Here is a 24,914-nt window from a genome sequence, read left to right as displayed (position 1 = left end):
TATCTCAAACTAATTTTCAGGTTTTTGTGAGTAACACACCATGAGAGGAGGATTTAATCTAAAACTGTTAAAAATGCATAAGTAAGACACTTGGATCTCTCCTATTTGATGGAGATTTTTTCACTACATCCTAATTATTAAGACCTTTGTCAGATGCGTGGTTTTGCTAGGGCAGTTTTCATGGCATCCACTGTTACACCGCATGAAAGAAAAGAAAATTAACGAGACATTAAACGTTGTAATATGCTGAACTAGACAAAAAGTGAGACCAAGCAGTAAAATTAACCACATAAAGTTTGCTTTAAAACGATTAGACATAAGAGTTAAAGCACTGGTGTGAGAATAAAGAACTGGTTTCATGGACAAAGTGTATGCCTTCTTTCAGAACAGTCTCCTCCCTGTCTCATGAGGAAATCAGTTCTTCGCCCAGAGAAAGGTTCCTCTGTCTCTATAAAACCAGGACTCAGCAGACGTAAACACAGTTTAGAGATGCAAATAATCATTTTGGGGGGAAAAAAGGAAACGCTGACAATTACAAACTGAGGATGATGCCCAGAGTCCCACAGAACAGCAAACACACAGACAGCTTCTAATGATCTCACCGACATCAAGGCCTGTACTCATGAAGAGTACACTGAATATTTTTTCTTTCCTACATTAATCGTACAATTCTCATTTATGATTTTTTTTTAAATGAAATATTACATGCCGAGCCAGTTGAGTAGTTTCTGTTAAAGTTATATGTGCATAACTGATGTTCACTGGCATAAACTTTTCACACTGAACCTGAAAACAGTTTCTTGATATGGATATTTGTTGTTTCTGATCAAATGTGTTTAGTCCAGGACCAACACAACAATTCCTGTAGAAATATTGCAAAATCGTAAAAAAAAACCCAAATCGTACCAGTCTTATGTGCAACATGTTGAACATTCTTCTGACAGTATATACAGAGGTGCACTGTGTTCCTGTACATGTTGCACATGCTACACAAAGCTAAATCTATGTCATAGAAACCCATAAACAGATAGTTTGGACTTTTAAGTCTCCAGTGGCAGCCATTACAGCTAACTGCAAAAAGTTGTACAGAAAAGGGCAGCAACAGGATGCTCATGTCAAACATGGAGAGTGGAGCTGAGTTCTTCAGCAACTGCGCACTGCAAATGAATGCAGAATTTAACATCACAGCTGTTATATGCATTGACACTGTGTAATTTCCCCCCATGTGTCTGTTGTCCATTAGCAGCTGGATTGTGATAAATACCACAATAACCCTTTGGATCTTTTTTTTTTGTTACATAAATGCTCCACAGGCGACACAAAGCAAAGTTCAACATTAAACTCCAAACATTCATTCATGATCAGACATGATTAAAACATAATGATTTCATTCCAAGTAGTAGACCACAGAATGGTACGTTCATTTTAAAATTTCTTTGTGGTTTAAAAAAAGTCAACGATAAAAGCAACACTAGTGGTTGCAGCAGTTTTTAAATGCCCATTGTGCCACTTCTCATTTGTGCAGTGTGTGTGTGTGTGTGTGTGTGTGTGTGTGTGTGTGTGTGTAGAGCATCCCAGTCCAAAAACTATACATTATACATCATTTTCTACATCTCTGTGGATCGTAGCTGTTATTACTTAGTTTTATAACCTCTTTAATGTGGGCATGGTTGAGAAGAGTGTAGGTCAGTTCTTCCTCTTCTGTTAAACAGTCTCCGTTCTACAGTTATCCTGTTTTTCTCTCTGCTCTACTTTCCCTTTCAAACTACTGTTGCAAAGGGACACCTGACCTTTGACGTTTAGGCTCAATGAACCCTGGGATTGTATTCACAGAGCATTAAAAATGCAGTAGAGCAGGCTTACAAATGCCAACCATATCTGATATAATCATTGAGGCAGCATAATAGCCACTTACTCCATATAGCGGTAGGGACTGTAGCAGCTGCCCAGCACCATTACCTCAGAAGACAATGTCCCAGGAAGTAGCAGGGAGCGCTGGAGCCTTGACTGATATACAGTGAGGTCAGTGGCTGTCGTCTGCTATGACCCAGGGGCAAACCAGTGTTGGATGTGAGATATCCCACGCTGTATCTGGCCAATGTAGAAGTCTGCATTCCTGGAGAAGTCCTGACAGACTGAGGAGTGGGCATCGCCCAGAGCACAGTAAAGGGCGGTGCCACCCACACTGATCACTACGGTAACCAGACATAGCAGGAAGAGAAGCAGACAGGAGTCTCCACCGCCAACATCTACAGAGAAAGTGAGACACAGGGAAAGATAGAGTTGGAGGGATGTTACAGAGCAGTGGACAACAGAAGTAGCAAATCTCTGGTAAAGTGAAGTTTCGTTTCAGTCGGACTGCACAACAGCATTTTCTGACCCAAACAGCTGACCTCCAGCGTAATACAGTGCATGGCCCAGGTAGACACTTTTGTGTAAGAATATGAACGTTAAATGGTTGAGAGAATGTTGCACCAAAAGAAAGAGCTGTCTGACGGCCAGGTAAAGCTGCACCAACCACCATCCACTGTATGTAATACACTTACTATTGATAGGTATCTCTTACAGCCCCACTTAAAAAACAACAAACTATCCCTTAAAATTTAAGCCTGACAATGTTACTAACTTATAGCAAAGAAATAAACACAGAAACACACCATGCTCGTAGCTGTCATCAGGGACCTTGAAGCGAACGCGTCTTTTGGCCAGGACTTTGTCAGATTGAGGCTCTGAGCTGGCGGACGCACTCATGTTGTCCACAAAAACTTGCCGCTTCTTCAGTATGGAGACCAGGCCAGAGGCAGGAGAAATCTGACAAACAAGACAAAGACATGTCACGAGGCACAGACACACACAGTAAATCAACAGAACATAATTTATTTTTATACTAAACCACAGTTTGATCTGTTCATGTTCATACAAACACTGATGACATAGTGACTGATGAGGAACATGAGGGTGAGGATGCACTTCACCAGCCATGTCCACCAGGTGTCAGTACGTCACACAATTAGCAGTATTGAGCTTTAAATCATACTATCACACTACATCCTACACATTTACGGTCATTTACAGTCAGTCATCCAGTACCAGACACTGCTTCCCTGTGAGATAACTTATGCACATTAGACCTCCAACGATTGTCCCAGGCTCAATGCCTGCAGCGACTGCAAATGGACTTTGGTCAAGTGGTGATAAATTATCAAGGCCAGGCAGTTTGCAATACTTCTGCTTGGCATTGGATCATGTAGTCATAATGTACGTAGCGAGGGGATTCCTTTATTCCCATTAATGAAACTGCTCACAAGGTTGAACTGTGTGAAACAATGTGAAAGTAAACAACTGACTGACTTTTTAGTACTAACTTCCACTTGTCATTTAAGAATGTCTAATTGGATAGCAGATAAAATGTGCGAATTTCTTTGTGCTATTAGTCTGACTCTTTAAAAATTTGGGCAAGTGGGCAAGAAAACTGGTATAATTTTTTTTTAAAAGCAAAGCACACCTATAAAGACTAGGGCTGGGTATCATTTAAAAAATTAGGTTACCAGTACCAATACCTGTACCCTTTCAGTGATACCAATAGAGTGCTTCATTTGAGACCTTTTTTTTCTACTTCATTTGATATCCATCATTGGAATGAAAGCACTCCGTTCTGTAAAATGCCACCAGATGCCACAGGCATGTGGTACAACCATACTTCAGAATGTTTTGGTAGCATCAAAACACTGCGCTCGACATCACCACACCACAGACTGCGAGCAAAGCCATACCAATAGTGGGGTTTTTTTTCTAGATATGTGTACAGAAAGAATCAAATTTAGGTACTGCCTGACTGGAGAAGTTTTGATACTACTTGGTACTGGGTTATATTGGTCAATACCTTAAAAGGTATCGAGTACTGATATCAAGCCCTGATTAAGACTTAGTGTAATAATCATTCAGACACAGCTTATAGTGAGTTTCCTCAAACTGTGGTAAACGTCCCTCCATTTTACCAATGCTCAGATCTCCCTGCTCATTTCTCAGTTCAAATCTGTTGGATGAAGTGAAACCCATCATTTAGAGCTCCAGGGCTGTTGCTAAACAACAAACTGTACTTTTACATTTTCATACGCTCACCACCACGGGCACAAAGAGTACAGAGGCATATCAAGAAAGGAACCTGTCCCACTCTTTCTCTTTCTCTCAAACTCAGACAACACTGAGATCAGATGGTAAAACTAAGCAGTGTTAATAAAATATGATCCAAGATTCTGTTACTGCGTCAACCATCTCTCTAAAATGTTTTCAGAAACATATTTTAGCTAACCGTGATTAGCTGTGATTTGAGATTGCTTGTTACCAACCAGCAGCCATATTGTATTTTGCAGAAAAACAGGAAAGCTCTCATTACCTCACCCACCACCAGAGCATTTATTGGTCCAGTGCACTGCAGTGCATTCTGGTAGTTACAGGTTTTCTACCTCTTGAGAAAAAGCAAATGCCACAGCCATTTTTCCTCTGTTTTCTCTGATCATGTAGCACTAATTTCAAAAGTATTTCTGTCTTTCTACTGCATAGACAGCCCAGTTTTATGAAAAGGCCATCTCTCCAGCAGTGCAAATCTTCCCTTGGCTGCTTTACATCCTGTATTTGAAAAAGCAGGACACTTCTGTGGATCCCATTGTGCCTTGGTTCTTTCTGTCTCTGTTCCATGTATTAAGCATCTCCCTGCAGCTACCTGTCCTTCATTTATGTCTCTCCCTGTTTGTGTCTTTTACAGAGACTGAACTATGAAAATGAGTCAGTAGCAGCTTAAAGCCAACTCATGACACAATCAATGTTGGACAAATTGAGGTATCCAAACCATTCTGAAATAATAAGATCAGAATAACAACACAGTAATCCTGCTAGATGCTGAAATCCCAGGTGCATGACACACTGCATGACATTTTTAGTTTACCTACTTTTCTCTCAAAGTCTAATTCTTTTAGCATAGAAGAGATAAATGTCAAATTGGCTTCCATATCCGTGAAACGAATCTATATTCGGAGGTATCACGGTAATGGCTGCATAATACCATTAGGGCTGCTCAACAGGGCACTGTGCAGCCTATTTTAATGGGCCTCCATAGGCAGACTGAGACACACAGAAACCTTAGAGAAGTATTTCACTGCTGGGGAGATGGTCTTTTCATAAAACTGGGCTGTCTCTGCTGTAGAAAAGACACAAATAATTTTGAAACTGGTGCGACATGACCAGAGAAAACAGAGGGAAAGGGCTGTGGTCAATGCTCGAGGGGTAGAAAACCTACAACTACCAGAATGTACAGCATCAGACTGGACCAATAAACGTTCCGGTTGATGGGTGACATAATGCAGCTCAGCCGTTTTGACACAGGAAACAATATGCTGTCTGCCTGGTAACAAATGACAATGCATTACAGCCAGACAGTACACTAAAATATGTTTCTGAAAATATTTTGGGCAAGAAATAGGCAATACAGTAACAGAATCATTGTTCATATTTGATTAGCTCTGCCTAATTGTACAGTTTGGTCTGAGTTTGAGAGACTGAGCCTCCTTACTCTTTGTGTACATGGTGGCCAGCGTACAAAAATGAGGATGTAGAGTGTGTTGAGCAACTGTGCTTGAGCCAGCTCAGATTCACTGGATGATACGTTTCACATCATCATGCAGATTTGAGCGGGGAGATGAGCAGGGAGATTTGGGTGCCGGTAAGATGGAGGGAAGTTTACCGCAGTTCATTTACACATACTATCCCCAATGTCATGATACCAAGCTGATTGAAAATCAGCAATGTAATAAAAAATGGTCAAATTAAATAACAAATTTGAAGTTAACATTTTCAAAGTATGTTTGTGACTCTAGCAGTGTGTTTTTATCGGGTTCAACAGTTATTACTTCAGACTCTTCAGCTGAGAGGAAAACAAATGTTGCCAGCGCTTCATTCAGGCACACCAGCATTCTTGTAAATGCATCAACAGATGTCTATACATAATAAAAACAAATTAAATCACTGTCATGTGACTTAAACACATGAAAAGTCTGACAGGCCTATTCTGTTTCACTCATTCCCAGCAAAGCATGATACACACCTCCTCTACAGTGATGAGTTTAGCCATGTCGTCCAGTGAGGCAGCTTCTCCGATTATGTCAACTTGCTCCACTTCATATTCCTCCTCCTCCTCCTCCTCTTCTTCTTCCTCCTCCTTCCCCTCCTCACCCTGCTCCTGCTGCTTCATGTGAGCCTCTTGAGGAAGGCCAGCCTCCTGGTGCAGGCAGGTTTTAGCGCTCTCCTGCAGTGGTAATGAAATGCACTTATGACTGACATATCAATATACAGTTACGGTGACGGTAAACCTTTTGTTTGCTCTACTCTCTGGACTGATATAACACAAAGCTGTTAAAACCTATGGCTGTTGGTGAAAGCTGTTAAGTAATGGGTAGGTTGTTCCCGTGAAATAGTAACCTGAAATACAGGAAGTGCAATATATTTTCAGCAATAGCAACAACGGTTTGTTAAAAAACTAGAGGAACTGAATGTTACTATGAGCTACAATCCCAATCACAACTTCAAAAACCTGGAGCAAAGCAAACCTCATCAACAGGAGAAAACAAATGATATCGATCCTGTTTAACTGACAAGTAATTTCTAGAAAGTGGAGTGCAAGATTACTGCCAAAACAAACAAACTAGAAACTTACAGATCACATAAACAACAGACATTAAAATATTGATTGTATTTCTCTATATTTACTTTGATTTACAGATTCTAATATGTACCTGGGTCTCCTCATGTAGCTTCTCCTCAGCTTGGGCTTCCTTGTGCAGCTGTTGTGCCTCCACCTCTGCCCCACTGACCAGAGTCTCCACTGGAAGGCCTTTCTGACAAAAAGGAGACTCTCTTTCCTTCTGCTTCTCTTCATCTTCTTCCTCTCCCTCATCTTCCATCTCCAAAGCTTCAGCTGCCTCCTCCACCTCCCTCTCCTCTTCGTCCCTTTTTGCCTCCTTTTCCTGTGCGGGACCTAAATCCCCTCCCTGCTGCTCTGCGGGCTTGGACTGATCCATTTCTCCAGCTGTAGAGGGGTGCAGTCCATTTCCTATCACTGATATAGTGTATCCTACCCCTTCTTCTGCCTCCCCACCCTCTCTGTCGCTGCCTTGTTTGTCAGTCAGCTGATCTCCATGGAAACAGCCCCTCCCTTCTGCTTCCCTGTCTTGGTCTTCCCTTTCCTTTTCTGAGACCTCAGGGGAACTGAGTCTATCAGTCAAATTAATGGAGGGTATGACTGGATGGCTGCTCTGAGAACGGGAGGAGTCTTGGGCTCTCTGCTCCATCCCTCCATCAACCTGATGGGCTGGATGAAAAAGGGAAACAGAGAGTCGAGGAGGAGAGTGGTGTTGGTGGGGTAGATAGTAAGGGGGATATAGAAAGGTTTTAAGCACAAAATAAAGAGAGTTGGTGAATAAAAACAGCTCTATTAAAAATGAAGCCATTAGTCCATGTAGTCCTAATTCATGTGACTAGAACCACAATTAATGCTTTGCAGTGACAGTGCACTAAATGCAGGAGGACTGCTCTCAAATGCAGACTCGAGGTGCTCAACAGACAGACAGACATAGTTCTCTTGAAATAAATTTTTAAACAGTTATACTTACAGTGTACAATGCAACAGGAGCTGCTTGCATCAGATTTTCTATGTATCCACTGCCTTTAACTTAACTTAACTTAACTGCCTTTAACTTGTGTATGCAGCAGCATTAGATTTTCTTAAAATGTGAACTACCAAGTAAACCAAATGCACCAATCACTCCTGTTTATAAAAAGCTACCATATATGACTTCCTAAATATGCCATGGCAAACAGTAAACCATAGCAGGGAGTCAAATGTTAAATGTGACAAAAAAACAAACAAAACATATTTAGACAGTATGGCATGTCCATAGTAGAAGCCAGCAAAGTACACAAGACAAGTCTGAGCAGCACAAAATTGTCATGTAAACCTTTTAACTGTGATAATCACAGAGTATACAGGAGCATGTAAAAGCTGCTTGAGACCTACTGTGTTGACAGAACATATTTATTCTGTTTTAGTGAGACTGTTGATCGCACTGATGCTTGAGTGAGTACTGGAGAGCTGCATTACCAGTGAACAACAGGTACTTAAACATGTTTTCTTGATCTGGTAACAAATTCCTTATTTTCACAGTTCTCTCTGCGTGAGTGTGTGTGTGTGTGTGTTTCTGTGTGAGTGGCCATAATTTTGGGAAGTAAAACTAGTCATCACAATGTCCTATCCCTCTCCTCAACAGAAAGCTACTGAGTGCATGCATTTCACACATTCACGCAGTGCAGTATGAAATGAAACTCTCCCAACCTTTGCCCTAATGTCTGGTTAATAAAACATGTCTCGGAGAAGAAGATTCAAATTTACATGACTTAGTAAGAGCTTTCTGCAACAAACTGATGGCTCTGAATATCTTGACCTAATTATAACATATCACATATGAATTACACGACATAATACGAGCTTAGCCGTTTTGACATGGGAAACAATATGGCAGCCAGTTGATAACTAACAATCTTGCATTACAGTTTAACAGTAACCTAAAATATGTGTCTAAAAAAATTATAAGCAAGAAAGAGGCAACGTCGTACCAGACTCTATATGTCTATACTCTTTGCATCTGTGGTGGCGGGCTTACAAAAATGCAGAAGTGAAATCTGCAGTTAGAGCTACAGCCCTAAATTTACCACAGTTCATTAACACATACTACACACTGTTATAATACCAAGCTGGTTGAAAATCAACAAAGAATGCCGTTAAGGTCCACCTTCAATCTCATTAAGGAACTTTTAATTGAATCAGATGTGTCTCTAAAATAATTCTCCTTTTAGTTTAAAGCTGTGGAAAAAGCTAGCGAGTGGACGTTGGGTTTGGCAACTGTTCACTGGATATGACATAAATAGGCTCACTCACCTGAGGTACGTGAAGGCAGTGCACCACCTTCTTCAATTGTAGGCCTCACAAGGTCGAGAGATGCACACTATACACACACACAAACACACAAAATCAAATAAATAAATGACATAGTTTAGTAATGTTAAAGTCATACATTATTTAAAATCTAATCTATGAGTACATGCACACTAACTCAACAGAGGTGTACACCATGGGCACTTAATAGATATTTGACATGTACCAGGTTGACATGACATCAGTGAGTCACTTGAAATGCAAAATACATATTCGTTCTACCTTTATCTTACATGCATTTACAGTACGTTCACTCTGTCACACACACACACACACACACAGACACACAAAACAATGATGGGTATCTTACCACAGCATCTCTAGCTCCTGGTCTGTGAACAGAAGAGAGAAAGAGAGACAGAGTGAGATGGTGAGAGTCTTGAAGGTCTGTTCTTGGTTTTAGTAAATGAAGACGTGAAAGATGGGCGACCCCTCTCCACTCTCCCAATCTAATATTAGCTCGAACACATTTCCCTGGCTATTACAACGTGTGAGTGAGACTGTTTGTGTGTGTGTGTGTGTGTGTGGGGCCATGAGTTAAGAGAACTGAAACCCTAGGAGTGTGATGGCTCAAATGTCTGAAAGTGCAGCAGCAGCAGCAGCAGCAGCAGCAGCAGCAAAGGGCCATGTGTTTAAAGTATCACTGCAGTGCTCACCACAGAAAGATATACATGCTCATAAACATGCAGACAAACAGACAGACACAGACACAGGCGCACACACACTGCACCTGTCTGGGTGGGAGAATACAGAGTGTGCAGGTGTGTATGGTCTGACAGGGTGTGTGTCTGGCAGGTATAATACACTTTAGACTTCCTATTAAATATTGACAAATGCCAAGGTGGGCCTCACTTGGCTAATTTGTTACACGTGCATGAGCACGTCCCACAACAAAAACACATCACACACTCCTTAACAAACAACACATGCACGTACACACACAAACTCCTTATTACAGAGGCTCAATAGAGGTTATTAATATGCAAATTTGCAGTCAACTGATTATTGTATTGTGAAATCAACATCTTTGGAAAAGTGCAGCAACGTGTGAATATGTCAATACACACTGTTGTGGGTAACCTTACTATGCTGTATAGAAAAAGAAACATCACTATCCATCTGATCTCTGTTCATCCCTTTCTCATTTTACAGTGAGTAACTTATTCCAAAATTATCTTATTTACAATTATCTCTTTTATCTTAGTCACAAAGGGGCAGAGTCATAGGGGGTTACAGGTTAGGGCCCTGACACACCAAGCTGACAGTCAGCTGCTGATCAATGTTGGACAGTCGGTGAGCATCTGTCGCCCTAGTTTTGGTGGTGTGTCCCACACTGTCGGCACTATTTGGCCCTTATCCCCCCCCCCCCTTTTTTAATCGGTGCTGGTGCCAGCAGAGCTTGTCGGTAAGTATAATTACTCTGATTGGCAGTTTAGCTCAGTGCTCGAGAAGAGGAACAGAAGTGAGGAAAGCAAACAAACGACTGAAGTCAAGAGGGCATGAGATTGAACCAAACTTGTTATATGAAGTAAAATTGTTTTGAGCTCTTTAGCAGACATGGTTTGTAAGTGTCTGTGAATAAATATCCTTTGTTCTTTCAACATCGGGCTGTGTTGTTAATGTACTAACTGGGTAACTAGTGTCTTCAATCCGTCCTGTCGGTCATCCTGTTTCCCTTTTTAATGACATTTACAGACTACCACTGCTGGAGAGTTATTTCCTCTCTTTTAAGACAATAAAAAGACATATTTACCAAGATGTTTGATAGATTTGTGGTTTAAAAACTATTTCTTAACAGAACAATATTAAGCAAATATTTCAAGCTCCTCATGTGATGCTGAGAGCATTGTTGAGACTACGAAAGCAGTATAAATATGCTAATCTAGTGGTTTAAGTGACAATAAATAAAAATAATAGAAAGAACAAAGACTACACACACAGACACACACACACACAGACTAGGGCTGGACGATTAATCGAATTTTAATCATGATTTCAATTTTGGCTTCTCATGATCATAAAAACATTATAATCGAAGAAAAACGATTAATGCGCCGCACGGTGTGGCGTGTATGTAAGTTCCTGTCCTGGAAAAGCACCGTGAATCCACCTGTGCAGCAGCAGCAAGCGTGTCACATGTGTGGATCAATAATATGTGGAGTGAGCGATTGAGAACATGGCAGAAAGGCAGCCTTTGGTTGAGAAGAAAGGTAGGACAACTTCAGTCATCTGGAAACATTTTGGCTTCAAGTTGACAGACGTCGAGCAAAAGGAAATTGTTTGCAAAGTTTGTCACGCTGTCGTGTCTGCCCCCCAAAGCAAGTAGGCAACACGACCAACTTATAATCGTGTTTAGTAATTGTGATTTCAATATCAACCAAAATAATCGTGATTATTATTTTTGCCATAATCATCCAGCCCTAACACAGACACACAGACACACACACTTGCATGTAGACTTACCGACTGTGAGTCTGGCAGATGTTTTTAAGAGTGTCCAGATGATGGGTTGCCAGGTTGGAGGAAGAACTGCTACACTGACTTTCTTTAAGATGGAAAGACACAGAGATACAATGAGATAAAAGCATTGTTACAACTACAAGGCAGCCTCTAAGAACTGAACTCCCCTGTAGGTAATACAAATATGGGTTCAGTCTAGGTCCATAAATCTGAATGTTTCCTAATGGAATTTAAATTACATGATCACTGAAGCTACATTAAATATGTATTATTGGAATCCGATGGATGAGACACAGAGGCTGCAGTCATACTCTCGAGTAACTGTATGCTTGATAGCTGTGCATGTGGGCACATACAATGTCAAGGATGATATTCGCTAACATGTAAAGCCTCAATTAAAACTGCAGCTGTTAAACAGTACAAAACTTATTTTACTATACTAATCAGTTTGTCTTGTATGGTTTATACTTTGAATGTGATTATCACTGATTCCTTGATGTAACACTCCTATAACGTCTAAGGGGACGCCCAAAACAAGATTCAAACATATATACATTTAATCATAAGGAATTAATATTACAAATATAACAAGAAGTATTTTGTTACATAGACAAAAATACACACTATGTCTGTGTATACATGTGTCTGACACAGGTGTGCTGTGTGTGCCTGTGTTACCCCACTGTTCCTGCAGTGCATTCAGGTTGTCCAGTGCTCTCTGGTGATAGAGTCTCTCTAGTTGGATGCACCATAATGCCCGTTGGTCTGAACATAACAGGTTAAGAAACATGTAAATACACACAAACAGTGCATAATGGAGATCGACTGATACTGGAATTTTAAAGGCTGGTATAATAATGATAGTTTGAAACAGGATCAAGACGACTGCCAATTAATCATGATGTCACCCCGACAAAAAACAAACAAACAAACAAACAAACAAACAAAACAACAAAAAAACCTGACAGTGTTGCTGAATAAACTTTGACTTTATTAGGAACGCTTATTAGGATTGCTGTTGAACTGAACATCTAAATCAAAATAATAAATATCTAAATAAATAGATAAATCTGGATCACTGAATGTCAAACTCAAAGTAATAACTACTTCAATAAATATATCTGCAACTGAACATCACAGCAACCGTTTAAAGGTGGATGTGATTTTTATTTTATGAGCTATTCATTTTTCTTTAAATCAACCTGAGATTTCCAGGTACATTGTAAAAGTACCTAAACTTTGCACATCAAGCCTCCATACAAAACAATGATCAGATATGGCAGTATTTCTGTTGCTTGTATTTAAAAAATGTATTCAATAATTTCTGAGTATTTTGTAATTGATATTTGACAGGGCTGAAAAAAAATAATGTTAACTGAAACAAGATACTTTGGAGTGGAGTTATTTTGTATTAGCAAAATACTCAAAACACAACCCACCCCTCTTCAGCTACAGTTGGTGATGTACATCCCATGTGACTGATGGAGGCCAGGCCGGGCAACCATAGTCACTATTGTAGCCAACTTCCATGGAAAACGATAGTTTGTAAATCGTCCTACTGGCGCTGACTAATCGGCTAAACCAATAAACAGATCAAACTGATAAATCCGTAGACCTCTAGTACATAACAAGCCCTACTGAGCTTTAAAAAATCCATCAGCTCTTAAACTCTGTTAAACTCAGTGATAAAGGAAGAAAAGACAGAGACTGACAAAACAGGAGGACAAAGAGACAGAGGCTGGGGGAGAGGGGGAAACAGATTTGGGCCAAAAGAGATAAAAGGAGAAGGCGCTCTAGGATGCAGTCTCTCATGTTTATGGATATGAGCAGCCTGAACACAATCCGTCTTTGACATGGCTAAATGCTTTCTCTCTTACTCTCCCTCTCTAGCTAACACTCTATATATGCATGACATAGCTAAGCAAGCTTTCCATCTCTTTGACTCTTCACTTCCTTCCAACTGTGTCTCTTTCCTCTGATTAAACCTGTCAAAATTTCCAATTCCTTCTCATGCTTGCTTTCCTGCCCGTCTTACTCCCTTCCTCCTACTCTGTGTTATACTTTATCTTTATTGACTGTAAGGGTTGAGTGTATTTGTATAACCTCTTTCTGTGAGTGTCTGTGCAATATATTCAGGCTGTTGGAATGCATCATACAGTTTGACCATTAGCATTTCAATATCACAACCAAGGTTCTTTGGTTTAGGAACAAAGTACCTTCAGGACGTTCAGCAGATAAGCATCATTTATGGAATCTCCGTATCTTCAATCCAGTAAATGACTTTAGTTTTGATAATCATCATTTTAATGTTTACTCAGATCGTATCTATCTCCCCTTCTTCTGTCTTTCTGCCTCTGGGCATTTTGTATCAGTCTGCTCAGCTGGTGCTTTTCCTCTCTTGTTTCACCTTCTGTAATTACCCCTCTTCATGTTCTCCTGTCTATTCTGTCTCTTTATTGCTTTCTCGTCTCTCTCTGGTTAGTGTTTTCTCATATTCTCTTCTCTTTTTACAAGTTCTGTTTCACTCTTTTCCCCTCCATCTACTCTATCTCTTGCTCTCTTTTTAACCACGCTGTCTATAAAGTCAGTGAGGCAGCAGGTAATCCACTGAAATGTTGGTGTGACAAGTCTCTCCAGATCCTCAGGCTCTTAATCCAGTGTGTGAAATAAAACAGATGACAATACAGACAAGGAGTAAGATAGCCAAAATGAGACCACATGACCACATAAATAAAAACAGACAGGTTCGCACGCAGGAGGGACGCATATGACACTCACGCGACAGACAGACATGCAAACATAATGATAAGGATACAGTCTTCCTGAAGGACGAAGGCCTCTGCAATCTGCATAGAGAGAAAGAGAGAGGCATGACAACTGTTAATAAAGTGTATACTTTTTAAAATAAATATCTCTTTATCACAGCACTTAAGTCACAGACGCTATCAAGAAAACTGGCCCAATGGGGGTTTCAAAACAGACTAAAACTATTCCTCATGTAGAGTGATTCTTGGACATGATCCAAGATCAGTCAAAGAAAAATTACATTCAACAAACAAGAAAACAGGTAATAAAAATGCAACTACAGAACATAGAAACACCACACTGTACAAAGCTGTAACTGCTGTGCTGCAATGACTCCTATAATCATTAACTATACAGAGAAAAAACATTATCTCTTATCAGAAATATAATAAAACAGTTAAGCAGTTAAGTAAGTCCCAAACATTTTGGAAAGACAGAGTGAAAATGAGAGTGAGAGTGAAAAGCAGGACACACAGACAGAAAAACATGAGACCATGGTAGACACTCTACCTCTCTTCAGCTAGTGTCGCTTTCATGCTGCTCAGCTGATGTCAGGACAAGTGTGTGTGTGTGTGTGTGTGTGTGTGTGTGTGTGTGTGTGTGTAAGAGAGAGAGAGAAAGAGGAGGAGGAAAGGAGGGCACAAAAGGCACTCGCATTTCTAATGAAGTGAGGGGCGGTGATGACGGAATGGCAAGTAGGAAAGAGTTTAAATTTGTTTTTTTAATAGTTTCACATCACTTAAAGATTAGGCTTGCATATTTACCAAAGCTACAGTCCGATAATATACATTAACTTCAGGAAATTTCTTTTCTGTACCCGCTAATATTGATAAGAATGGGATTTTTGTACATTTGTGACCTAAAACATTAACAGAGATTTTGTTAATTCGGATACAGAGCAGAATTTTTTTTTCCATGAAACTTTTCTCAGAATTCTGAGATAACGATCTTGTAATTCATGAGTGAATGCATTATGCTTCTGTACAGATTAAACCAAATGTAATGCATATCCTTTTGTCATAACATGTAAAACACTGTTAAACTTTGATTCGACCAGTCATAGGCTTGTGACCCTGTTGTAAGGCTGTCACAAGAGGTGCTTTCATTTCTATAATCAGTCACTGAGAATTCAGAGTTCATCTTTTTTAAAAGCTCACTGACTGGACACAGCAGCAAGACTGAAGTTGATGATTTTTCTTTGTTAATATCTTCCAAAAAGACAATTGTTGTACCAATAATCCTGTTAGCAGCAGTTCTCACACTTAAGGAGATTTGTGCAATGGTGCCTGTTCTCTTATAAAAAAGAAAAAAACACACCTGCACATACACAAGCATCGTGAAATGACACTTGAAACCAGGTGTTATGATTTCTTTTACCACGGCATTGTGTTGTAGGAATAAAGCTTTGGATTAGTATCAACAGGTTGCAGTTTGCATCAGGCTTTAAGTAGTGATTACTAGTTTCATGCTTTTTGATTCAGATAGAAACTTTGTTCCAGACACTGTCAACACCACCATTCAGTAGTTAAGACCTTTTTTGAGTTTCGCAACATACCTTTTTATGGTGAAACCATAAGTTACTGTATTTTATCAAAACCTTTGTGAAAAGAGGCAGAAACACATGTGTGTGTAAGTGAGTTCATGTGTTGTGCCAGCAATCGCCGCCCCCCCCTCCCCCCGCTCTCTCTCTCACACTCATACACACACACACACACACACACACACACACACACACACACACACACACACACACACCTGTGTACCTCAAGCAGCCTATGCCTGGTGGAAATTTACATTTGTAAATCAAACTGACAGAACTATTCACACACCCCATAACATACATGTCCTGTCATGCAAGACCGTGTGTGAGAGAGAAACAAGCAGAGAGAGACTGAGAGTGTATGTTTTTAGTGTAATTTGCATGTGGTTCATGTGCATTCCTGCGTGCATGTCTGTGTTTGTGTGTATAGACGCTGAAGACACCCATGCCTTAGGGTGCAAAGTGCCATTCGGATTATAAAGCTGAGTGGATAACAGTTATTTAATAACTAGTGTGAGAGCAAGAGTTTAAAGAGACTAAAATGACTTAGAGACAGCAAGAAAAAAAACTTAAAGAAACCATTAAAGAGAATAGTGTCTGTTCATGCGAGTGACGGACAGAATAGGTGTTGACACACAACTTGCAGTATCTGACATACTATTCCAGAAATAAAACAGACAGGTTACCTGGTGAAGGTACTGTGGAAGGTGAGTGTCATCTCCTCTTTGTGCCAACTCCTCCAGAGACTCCAGCAGGGCAGGGCTTGGAATAGGCCCTGTGGCGGGGGTGGAGACTGAGAAACAAGTGGGCACTGGAGTGGCGGTAATGTGTTCTGAGTGTGAGGTTATAGGTCCTGTGGTCGTACTCGATTCTATACCGGTAGTCATAGGCCCTGGGGTGAGGGTAGGGGGTTCTGTTGGTGCACTCAAAGGAGTGGAAGCAACAGAAGTGTTCAGCCTTGTGGTGCAAGCAGTTACTGTAAAAGTCTCTGCATCTGAGGTGATAGGTCCTGCATATGAGCTGGCAAACCCTATGGCGCATGTGGACCCGGGGTTAAAGACAGGCTCTGTGGATGAGGTAAGAGGTTCTGTTGGGAAGTTAGTATTTTTTGCTATCCTGTCTGAAGCTTCTGTGATACACGTAGGTTCAGGCAGGCTGGTAGGCCTGGTGTCTGAGGTTGTAGTTACTGTCGAAGAGTCTACAAGTCCTGTAGTGAGGGTGGGTCCCAGTGTAATGGACCCTGTGGTAGAGGCACCTGACTCAGCGCTACAAGAGTCCACTTTGACATCACTTTGACTCAGTTCCACTTGACTGGTGGGATACGCAGTCTCTGGACTGACCGCTGGAATGACAGGGGATGCAGGCTCTGGACTGGTCCCAGGGCTGAAAGGATATGGAGTCTCCAAGAGACTACCTACAGAGGGAGAGAAAGACACAGTTTGAGTGTCAATCAATTCATTTCTTACATTCTAGTGATTTTTTTGCATCACTTTTGGTGGTAATGTTTTCATTTATGTGAAGGGAAACAGCAAATTCAGGCAACAGGTGACAATTCACAAAAAAGAAAGGAATATAATGCAGTGAGGCTCTCGGGCACTCTGTATTGCTTTCAAATATTTATTCTCCTGTTTCCCTCCTGTATCCTGGCTGAGTCAACACACATGTAGGCCATGATTTACTCCCCCCTCCTCTTTTGTGCCTCTTGTTTGTGGAAGTAACCTTTTTAAATGTGCATGTGTCACCTACCCATGTCAACGATGTCAATGACACATTCATTCATTTTAATTATTTATAAACCCCTGGACTTTAAGAGCTCACATGTTTCAACAAGATTTCTGCTCATGTTCCAACTTTCTTCACATACAAAACATACCCCACGTATCTGTGTTGAGAGCAAAGTTGAAACATTTTGAGAAAAAAGGTTGTAATAGTATATGAATAAACTTGTAATTTAATGGTAAAGTCTGCAGGACTGTCTGTTACTGTTTGTAAACACACTCGATTCACTCCATTCACATTTGTATTTTCTCAGCTCTGTGTCTCTTGGATAACTGCTGCTTACAGATGATTGAGAGGGATTACTTTTGTATGATACATTGTCTATACATTGTTTTATAGGAAAATCCTGCATAGTATATATTTTATGAGAACACAGTCCTAATATTTCATCCATGCCTATAGTCTGCTGTGCATTACATTATTCAGACTGTCTAACAGAATTTGGTTTAGGACCATCTGATCTCGAAACTAACTGAAAATGCTTCTGATCAAGGATAAATTTCAACATCGTGTGGCTTATTGTCCACACAAATGTTAACTTCACCGCCTCAGATAAAGTTCAGCTAATCAGCTCACGGCTGCTTCTCTCTCCTTTTCAGTAGAAAGCACACACAGCGACACACACAGCTACCAGTCAGAGGATGCACATTTAGTTGATGAAGCCAGATACAGGTTAGGAAGAAACATCAAGGTCTATCCTATTAGTGATATTGGGTTATGGAGATGGGACTCATAGTAGAGTGGTCCACTATCCACTCCCTTTTCCCCTCTGGTCCTTTTATCTTTCACTTCATCTATTCATCTGCTAAATTTCCCTTTCTCTTTCTCTCTCTGACTCTATATATGCCCTCCTTACATCTTATTTGTCTTGTTTCACTCCATAAGTCATGTGATTAGAATGACATCATCACCAACAGTCAGCCTGACCTCAATCCATAACGCTGATCACTTAAAAACACACAAAGGGCATTACAGCAGTGAGTAAGCCACACCGTGACCAGAGTGTTGGCCTTCACTACACTGTTGCTTCTTGAACTACCACCATTAAGCAGTGAAAACTAATGCGCCATGATAAAAATCATAGAAAATGTCTATCTTAAAACAAAGGTGATAGATAATTATTCAGTTATTATTTGCAAAAAAAAAGTGTCTAAGTGCCATCCGTAGTCAAAAACACCTACTCTTGCACTGCCAGGTATTATATTATTTTATTTTATTACATCAGATGATGTTAGGGTGTTTAACTTAGAATAAGATGGAAACTGCAGACTTCATTAAATTAGCAGTATATAAATCATTATATCATTGCATATATTAGCATCTTTGTTTGTGTCTGTCTTATGTAACCCTTATTTTAAAGCTCCACCAATCCATATTTTTTATATTTACAATGAATCTGTCTGTGCGTGATATGAAAGGAGTCATACCCACAATTCCAGAGAAATTAAACACTAAACTCTGCAGCATTTCAGAGCATTTTTAATCCCTTTAAGCTCATTGTTTTGGTTTTACCATCTTCAGTCCCACTCACACACCCACTATGAGCAGCTTTGTTTCCAGCAACAGCAGGTGGCTGTTAACTGATTGCTATGTAAGCTATATATGCTACCTCCCCAGTGACAAACAGCAGACAAAGTCAGTCCAGATGAACGTATTGTTTTCCAACACACCAGACATAACAACATAATAAGGCAATAATATGCTCAGCTGTGTATCTGTGAACTTGCTGTGGTGGTCTACTGCCCCCATGTGGCCAAAAAAAGTACTGCATATGGCAAAAAGTAAGAAGCAAAGATTTCAAATAGTAGTGTTTGTGAGAGTTTATGGTCGTGCGTGTACATATATGATTTTTTTCTTTAATGTGTGTATGTTCCCTACCGGTTTCTGAGTAGGAGGAGTCAGTCATGGGAGTGTCCGGAGACTGGCAGCGATTTAGACAGCTTGATTCCTCTGATTCTTCCTCCCCTTCTTCCTCCTTCATCACCTCATCAATGTCTTCTTCCTCGTCCTCCTCTCTGCCTCTTCCTGCGTATCCCTCCCTTCCCTGTTCCTCCTCCATGTCCTTCCCATTGTTGTTGACAGAGGCTTTCTGGATGAGTCCTCCTTCCTCTTCATTTTGTGAACGAGAGAGACTTTGAGTCTGCGTGAGCGTGTTTGTCTCGTTGAGATTTCGAGTTTGAGCAAAGAGAGCCTCAGGGCTGGGAAGGTTATCACAGAGGTCAATCCCGCCCACCTGAACTTGTGACATTACTCTTCCCTCCCTCTCAAGCTGACCTGGAGATAAAAAAATAAAGGATTGGTTGAAATTTCAAAAACATTAAAAAGATAACAAAAACAAAGACAACTGAATTACTGTGAACGTCATTCAATTGTCTTTGACGTCATATTTACAGGTCAACTGCAACTTGAGACAAAGCAACCACAGCATGGAAAAAAAACGCACCTAACTTTCCTCATTCTCAGCAGAGTTTAGTTAGCGATATTTTTATTGTAAAACACAACCAATTAATATTGATATTGTGATTTTGAAGTTTGTTCTTATGTATTTTGATCTTATATTTTGTGTTATGCTTTAGTGAAATTTTAACACTCACCACCATGATCCATCGGGCACCACCCTCACAACGTCTGACCTTTCAGCATGAAGGTGAGCGCCGAGTATTAAACAAGCCCTTCTTTGAGCCTGCAGAGATAAGGAGAATGAGACAGACGACAGGCATGTATCAGTGACAGGAACAATAAGAAAAACAAATAAGTAAAACTCCACTTAGACACAACACTTAGACACAACAGAGAATATGAGAAAGGGAGAGACACAAAACAAGTTTAGCATCATTCCCAAGTTGTCAAACAAACCCTAGGGCTTAAACAGATTTAAAAACCTATCAGAGTGGAACCATCTTATCAACACTTGTACTGCAGTATAACAGTACAAAGAAATCTATTTATGGACATTGTGACTTGACATAATGGGGATTTTAGAACACGTTCTCTCACTCTTAAGAAGAATTAAGCTTAAACAGAAATTTAGATGTCAAAATGTTAGGATTTAGGTTTTGAAGTCTGCTTTCAATTAAAATAGCTTTTGCAAAACCACTAAACAATAAATTAATACATAAATACAGACAGCAAGACAGAGATAGATGTTAAAACATTCAACATTTAGCTATGGGACTGTGAATTTATTGTAGACAGATTCATGTCATCGGGAGAGCAGTAACTGTGACAATTTACAGATAAAGGTAACTTAATAAAGTAACTAGGTGAGACAAGCATCAAAATTATGCATGGCAATATACATGAGATGCAATGAATCATATATTTTCAGCCCCCATTTACGTACATTAGGCAGACAAAATACCATACACCACAATGCAGTGCAACCCAAAACAACAACACTACAAACCCGGGCCTCAAAAATTATTATACTGTAGAGTTTAATCACAATGTCTCTGATACAATGTCAAGTATATGCTCCCCTACGATAGGATTTATTGCAGGGTGGTTGGAGGTGCAAGTGTACAAACTGGTAAATCAGTTTTCGGTGTAACAGTATTGTGCAATAGTATGCTTTTTATTTTCTTCGGTTCACAGTTGACTCAGCAGTTAACTCAGCTCAAGACAAAAACTCTGACAGGTTGTTTTGTCATTGTTGCTCCTTACGTTACTTAGACGACTCTAAACACATGCAGCCTACATTCAACAATTAGGGCACGCACTGTAAAACTAGCATGCTATTGAAACATCATTTTGAGTGTTCCAGACAATAAGCTCATAATACCTTTCTATGTATAGTGCCTCCCACAAGCCCAAACAAATTACCCCTTTTAAACTGCACTGACTTTGCCCCGTAATCCCTGGTTACAATGTGCATGAGTGTATCCTAAGCCAACACTGTTTTACTGTTAGTAGTACATTTCTGACTAAAAAACCTCCACAAACGCACACATCCAGGCTAATGAGAGCCTATCTCAGAGGAATAGGGTTGTCCTGGTTTCCTTCAGCACTACGCTAATTGTTCTTCCTGTAACCCTGTATTGCTTTGTGTAACACTTAGACAAAACATTTAAGAATTAAGAAGAAAGCCAAGACAAACACACCTTGCACAACTTTGATTCCCTGTGACCGCATTCTTATTAAAACCCTTATAGACAGTTTTACATATAATATGGTAACACATGAGTGTTACAGAGAAACATCTTCGGAGATGAGTCCATGAAAAAATCAGCACTGAGGGCTGCTGTCTCCAAAGGGAAGTGAAAACCTATGGGATGACAAAATCATCTTGCCTTTAGGTTGCAGAAGCTCCATACATTTTAACAAGAGACAGAACCTTCTGGATACACGCCATACCACTATATATCCACTATGGAAAGCAAAGTTGCTTCCTAGATATCAGTATGGCTTTAAAGGTCCAGTGTGTAGAATTTAGGAGGACATATTGGCAGAAATTATATATAATTTAATAAGTATGTTTTATTTACTGTATAATCACCTGAAAATAATAACTGTTCTGGTTTCATTACCTTAGAATGAGCCGTTTATACCTACAAAAGGGAGCAGGTCCTCATCTATGGAGACTGCCATGTTGCAACGCCATTTTTCTACAGTAGCCTAGGACAGACAAATCAAACACTGGCTCTAGAGAGAGGCATTCACGTTTTCATGTCAGGCACCATGATCAGCAGCCCCTCCGCAACAAGAGTGCAGGAAAAAAACAAAGCTTTTACGTGAAACTGCTTTATTCAGTGATTTTACCAGTTTGGTCTGTTTGTTTTGGAGCAGAGAAGGCCTTGGCAGATAATTTGGCTCACATTAAAAAAACCCCCTGAAATGTCTGGATCAGAAATAAGGTGAGCACACATTTATTATCAGAGAAAAAATATGAACACACATAGCAGGTGCTGAGCGAGCAGCCCATCTGGGATGTGCCAAACAGCGAAGGAGGAAAACTGATTTGTAAAGTGAAAATGCTTTATTCAGTGTTTTACAGCTTTTTATCACTGAGTCCATTTACTTTGGAGAGGAAGAGATCTCTGAGTATAAATTGGCCCTTGGTGAAAACCTCCTGAACAATGAACACTGAAGGAATTCTAATCTGGACAAGTTTCATCTGGTTGGAATCTGCAAACCTCAACGCTAGATGCCACTAAATCTCTCTAAATCCTACACACTGGACCTTTAAGATACAAATAGAAGCAAGTGTGGGATGACTGACTGCACTGGAGTGTCAATACTCCAAGGCTAAATAAATGTCCCTCTGGAGAATAAAATGCTCCCAGCCCATGACAAACAACTGCCACATTAAAGCTTATGCAACAACAGCCTCCAAATTACACCCGCAGGTGTTACTGTACCTGTCATGTGTATGTCTTGCGCTATGTGGGTGTGTGTTTTCTTTTCTTTCTTTCTTTTTTTTTTGTATCTACAGTATGCCCCTCTCCCGCAGAGCCATCTGTCCATACAACTATCCATCCTCTCCTCTTTTTGTCTGCAAGCTTCTCTATGGGGGACCATAAATAATGAAGGACAGAAGAAGTGACAAACAGAGGAGGGAATTCAGCCAAAAGGACAAATACAAAGGTGAAAGGAAAAGACCCTGCTCTGTGAGAGGCCACTGCAACGATACAAAAGGACAGGAACATAGCTAAAAACAACCATACATGAGCTAACACTGATATCAAGTTCTCTTTACAAAGAGAGGTTTTAAAATGATCTAATAAGCTTGGTAAGAAAATATAGCAAGTTAGCGAATTAGAGCTAAAATATCTGCAGTAAACTGCACCCATGCCAGGTGTTGGCTAGTCACCAGTTAAATGTGTGTAACGTTACTGACTAACCTGTTTAGAAAGGAAAGGTTTGTCCTAACATTGTGTCCATGATATTATGTATTTAACGTTTAAGTCAAACAGAAACCAGTGACAGAAAACACACATGCAGTGACTGTCATTTCCACCATGACACTGATTCTGTTGACATTACCTGGTTAACGTTACTAGCTAGTCGGCTATTTCTAGCTTTCATATATGGGTTAGCATGTTACGTTAACAGTAACGTTAAAATACCAAAAAGCAGACTAGCCCAGCCCTGTTTTAAGCTTAAATTAAGTGTTGATTTAACGTTAAGCACCTCGACAGGTTTGTATTGTTCTATCACCATAACATTACAAGAAAACGAAATGAGTAGCTTGAGCTAAAGCTAATAACTGACATTAGCCGTTAACGTTAAGTCAAATTAGTTAGCATGATGTTAAGGTATGTGCGCTGCTGCTGCTAACTAACGTAAGCTAGCTGAGTGATAGTAAACACATCTGGCGTCCACACCGCGGAGAAAACATTTTAAATATATTTGCTTTCCGTAAAGCCGGTAGCTTTTAAATTATAAGATAGACTTTTAGGACACAACATAATCAAACGATACTTACGGCTGCAAAGCTTGGCTGAATGGTGACTGCTCGGGCATCAGACACTGAGCTGAGGATGTTGTTGTATTGAGTGTAACGTAGGTGCAACCGACAGACAGTCAGGGGTCGTTGCTGTCATCAGGCCCGGGCTGTGCACTGCTGCTGCTGCTGGGCGCAGGATGCACTGTCGCCATCTTCTGTTGTGACACTGTCAGTACATGGATATTTTTTTTCTGCAGGGACATTACAAAACAATACCGCGAAGAATTTAATCCAGTGCTTTTTCCTGAACAGAGACTCCATGTGTGAAAGGAGCTTAAGATGACCTATTTTCACTCTATGTTGGCAAAGCCATCTGTTGCTGTGTTACAGTGCTTTGGGGGCAAATACTGGATGAGTTAAGATACTAGAAGCTTCCGGCAACAAAATACTGTGTGGAGAGTGCACTCCTCCAGACAGCCTTTCAATACAAAACCCAGTCTTTACAGAGGCAATCAAATCCACCAAATGGTCTTCACAGAAAAATAATTTATTCACTGTATTATTGCCTTGCGTGTATGACAGGGTGACAGATAGCTCAAGCGTTCATGATTTAGCACACACTGTTCCCAAAATAGAAATTGTTTAAAGGCATATGACCAACCTTATAAATCATCATATGCAACCAGGGAAGAAAACTTAGGTGTCAAACTCATTTCATGTATGGGCCACATAAAGCTCAATTTGATCTAAAGCAGGCCTGACCAGTAAAACCATTGCATAATGATCTTTAAGTAAGAACACCTCCAAATTGTTCCCCTTTCTTTTAGTGTAAAGAAGTACATCCTGAACATATTTATCCATTTACAAAACGGATGATGAACAGTCTGAGACATCTCAAGAAA

General features: G+C 40.2%; 1 protein-coding gene across 3 annotated transcripts; it reads right to left on the bottom strand.

Annotated features, from left to right (window-relative positions):
• Positions 1-281: 281 nt before the first annotated feature.
• On the bottom strand, positions 282-24,206 carry LOC125906316 (consortin-like). Of its 3 annotated transcripts, XM_049604921.1 has the most exons (14): positions 24,052-24,206; positions 22,154-22,241; positions 20,222-20,310; positions 19,506-19,901; positions 16,535-17,262; positions 14,319-14,349; positions 12,182-12,268; positions 11,507-11,588; positions 9,354-9,375; positions 8,987-9,053; positions 6,789-7,363; positions 6,101-6,301; positions 2,658-2,811; positions 282-2,249 (listed from the first exon to the last, which is right to left on the bottom strand). In XM_049604921.1, exons 3-14 carry the CDS (start codon positions 20,232-20,234, stop codon positions 2,041-2,043), a joined length of 2,565 nt encoding a protein of 854 aa, XP_049460878.1. In that variant the 5' UTR covers positions 20,235-20,310; positions 22,154-22,241; positions 24,052-24,206; the 3' UTR covers positions 282-2,040. The 3 variants fall into 3 exon arrangements, with proteins under 3 accessions (XP_049460878.1, XP_049460872.1, XP_049460885.1); XM_049604915.1 differs by lacking the exon at positions 22,154-22,241 and having other exon boundaries at positions 24,052-24,205; XM_049604928.1 differs by lacking the exons at positions 22,154-22,241; positions 24,052-24,206 and adding an exon at positions 21,728-21,756.
• Between the last annotated feature and the right edge of the window lie 708 nt (positions 24,207-24,914).

The sequence above is a fragment of the Epinephelus fuscoguttatus genome, linkage group LG2 (assembly GCF_011397635.1).
Source record: "Epinephelus fuscoguttatus linkage group LG2, E.fuscoguttatus.final_Chr_v1".
Lineage (NCBI taxonomy): Eukaryota > Metazoa > Chordata > Actinopteri > Perciformes > Serranidae > Epinephelus > Epinephelus fuscoguttatus.
Note: the sequence above shows the minus strand (reverse complement) of the source record. Positions and strands in the feature narration are given on the sequence as shown.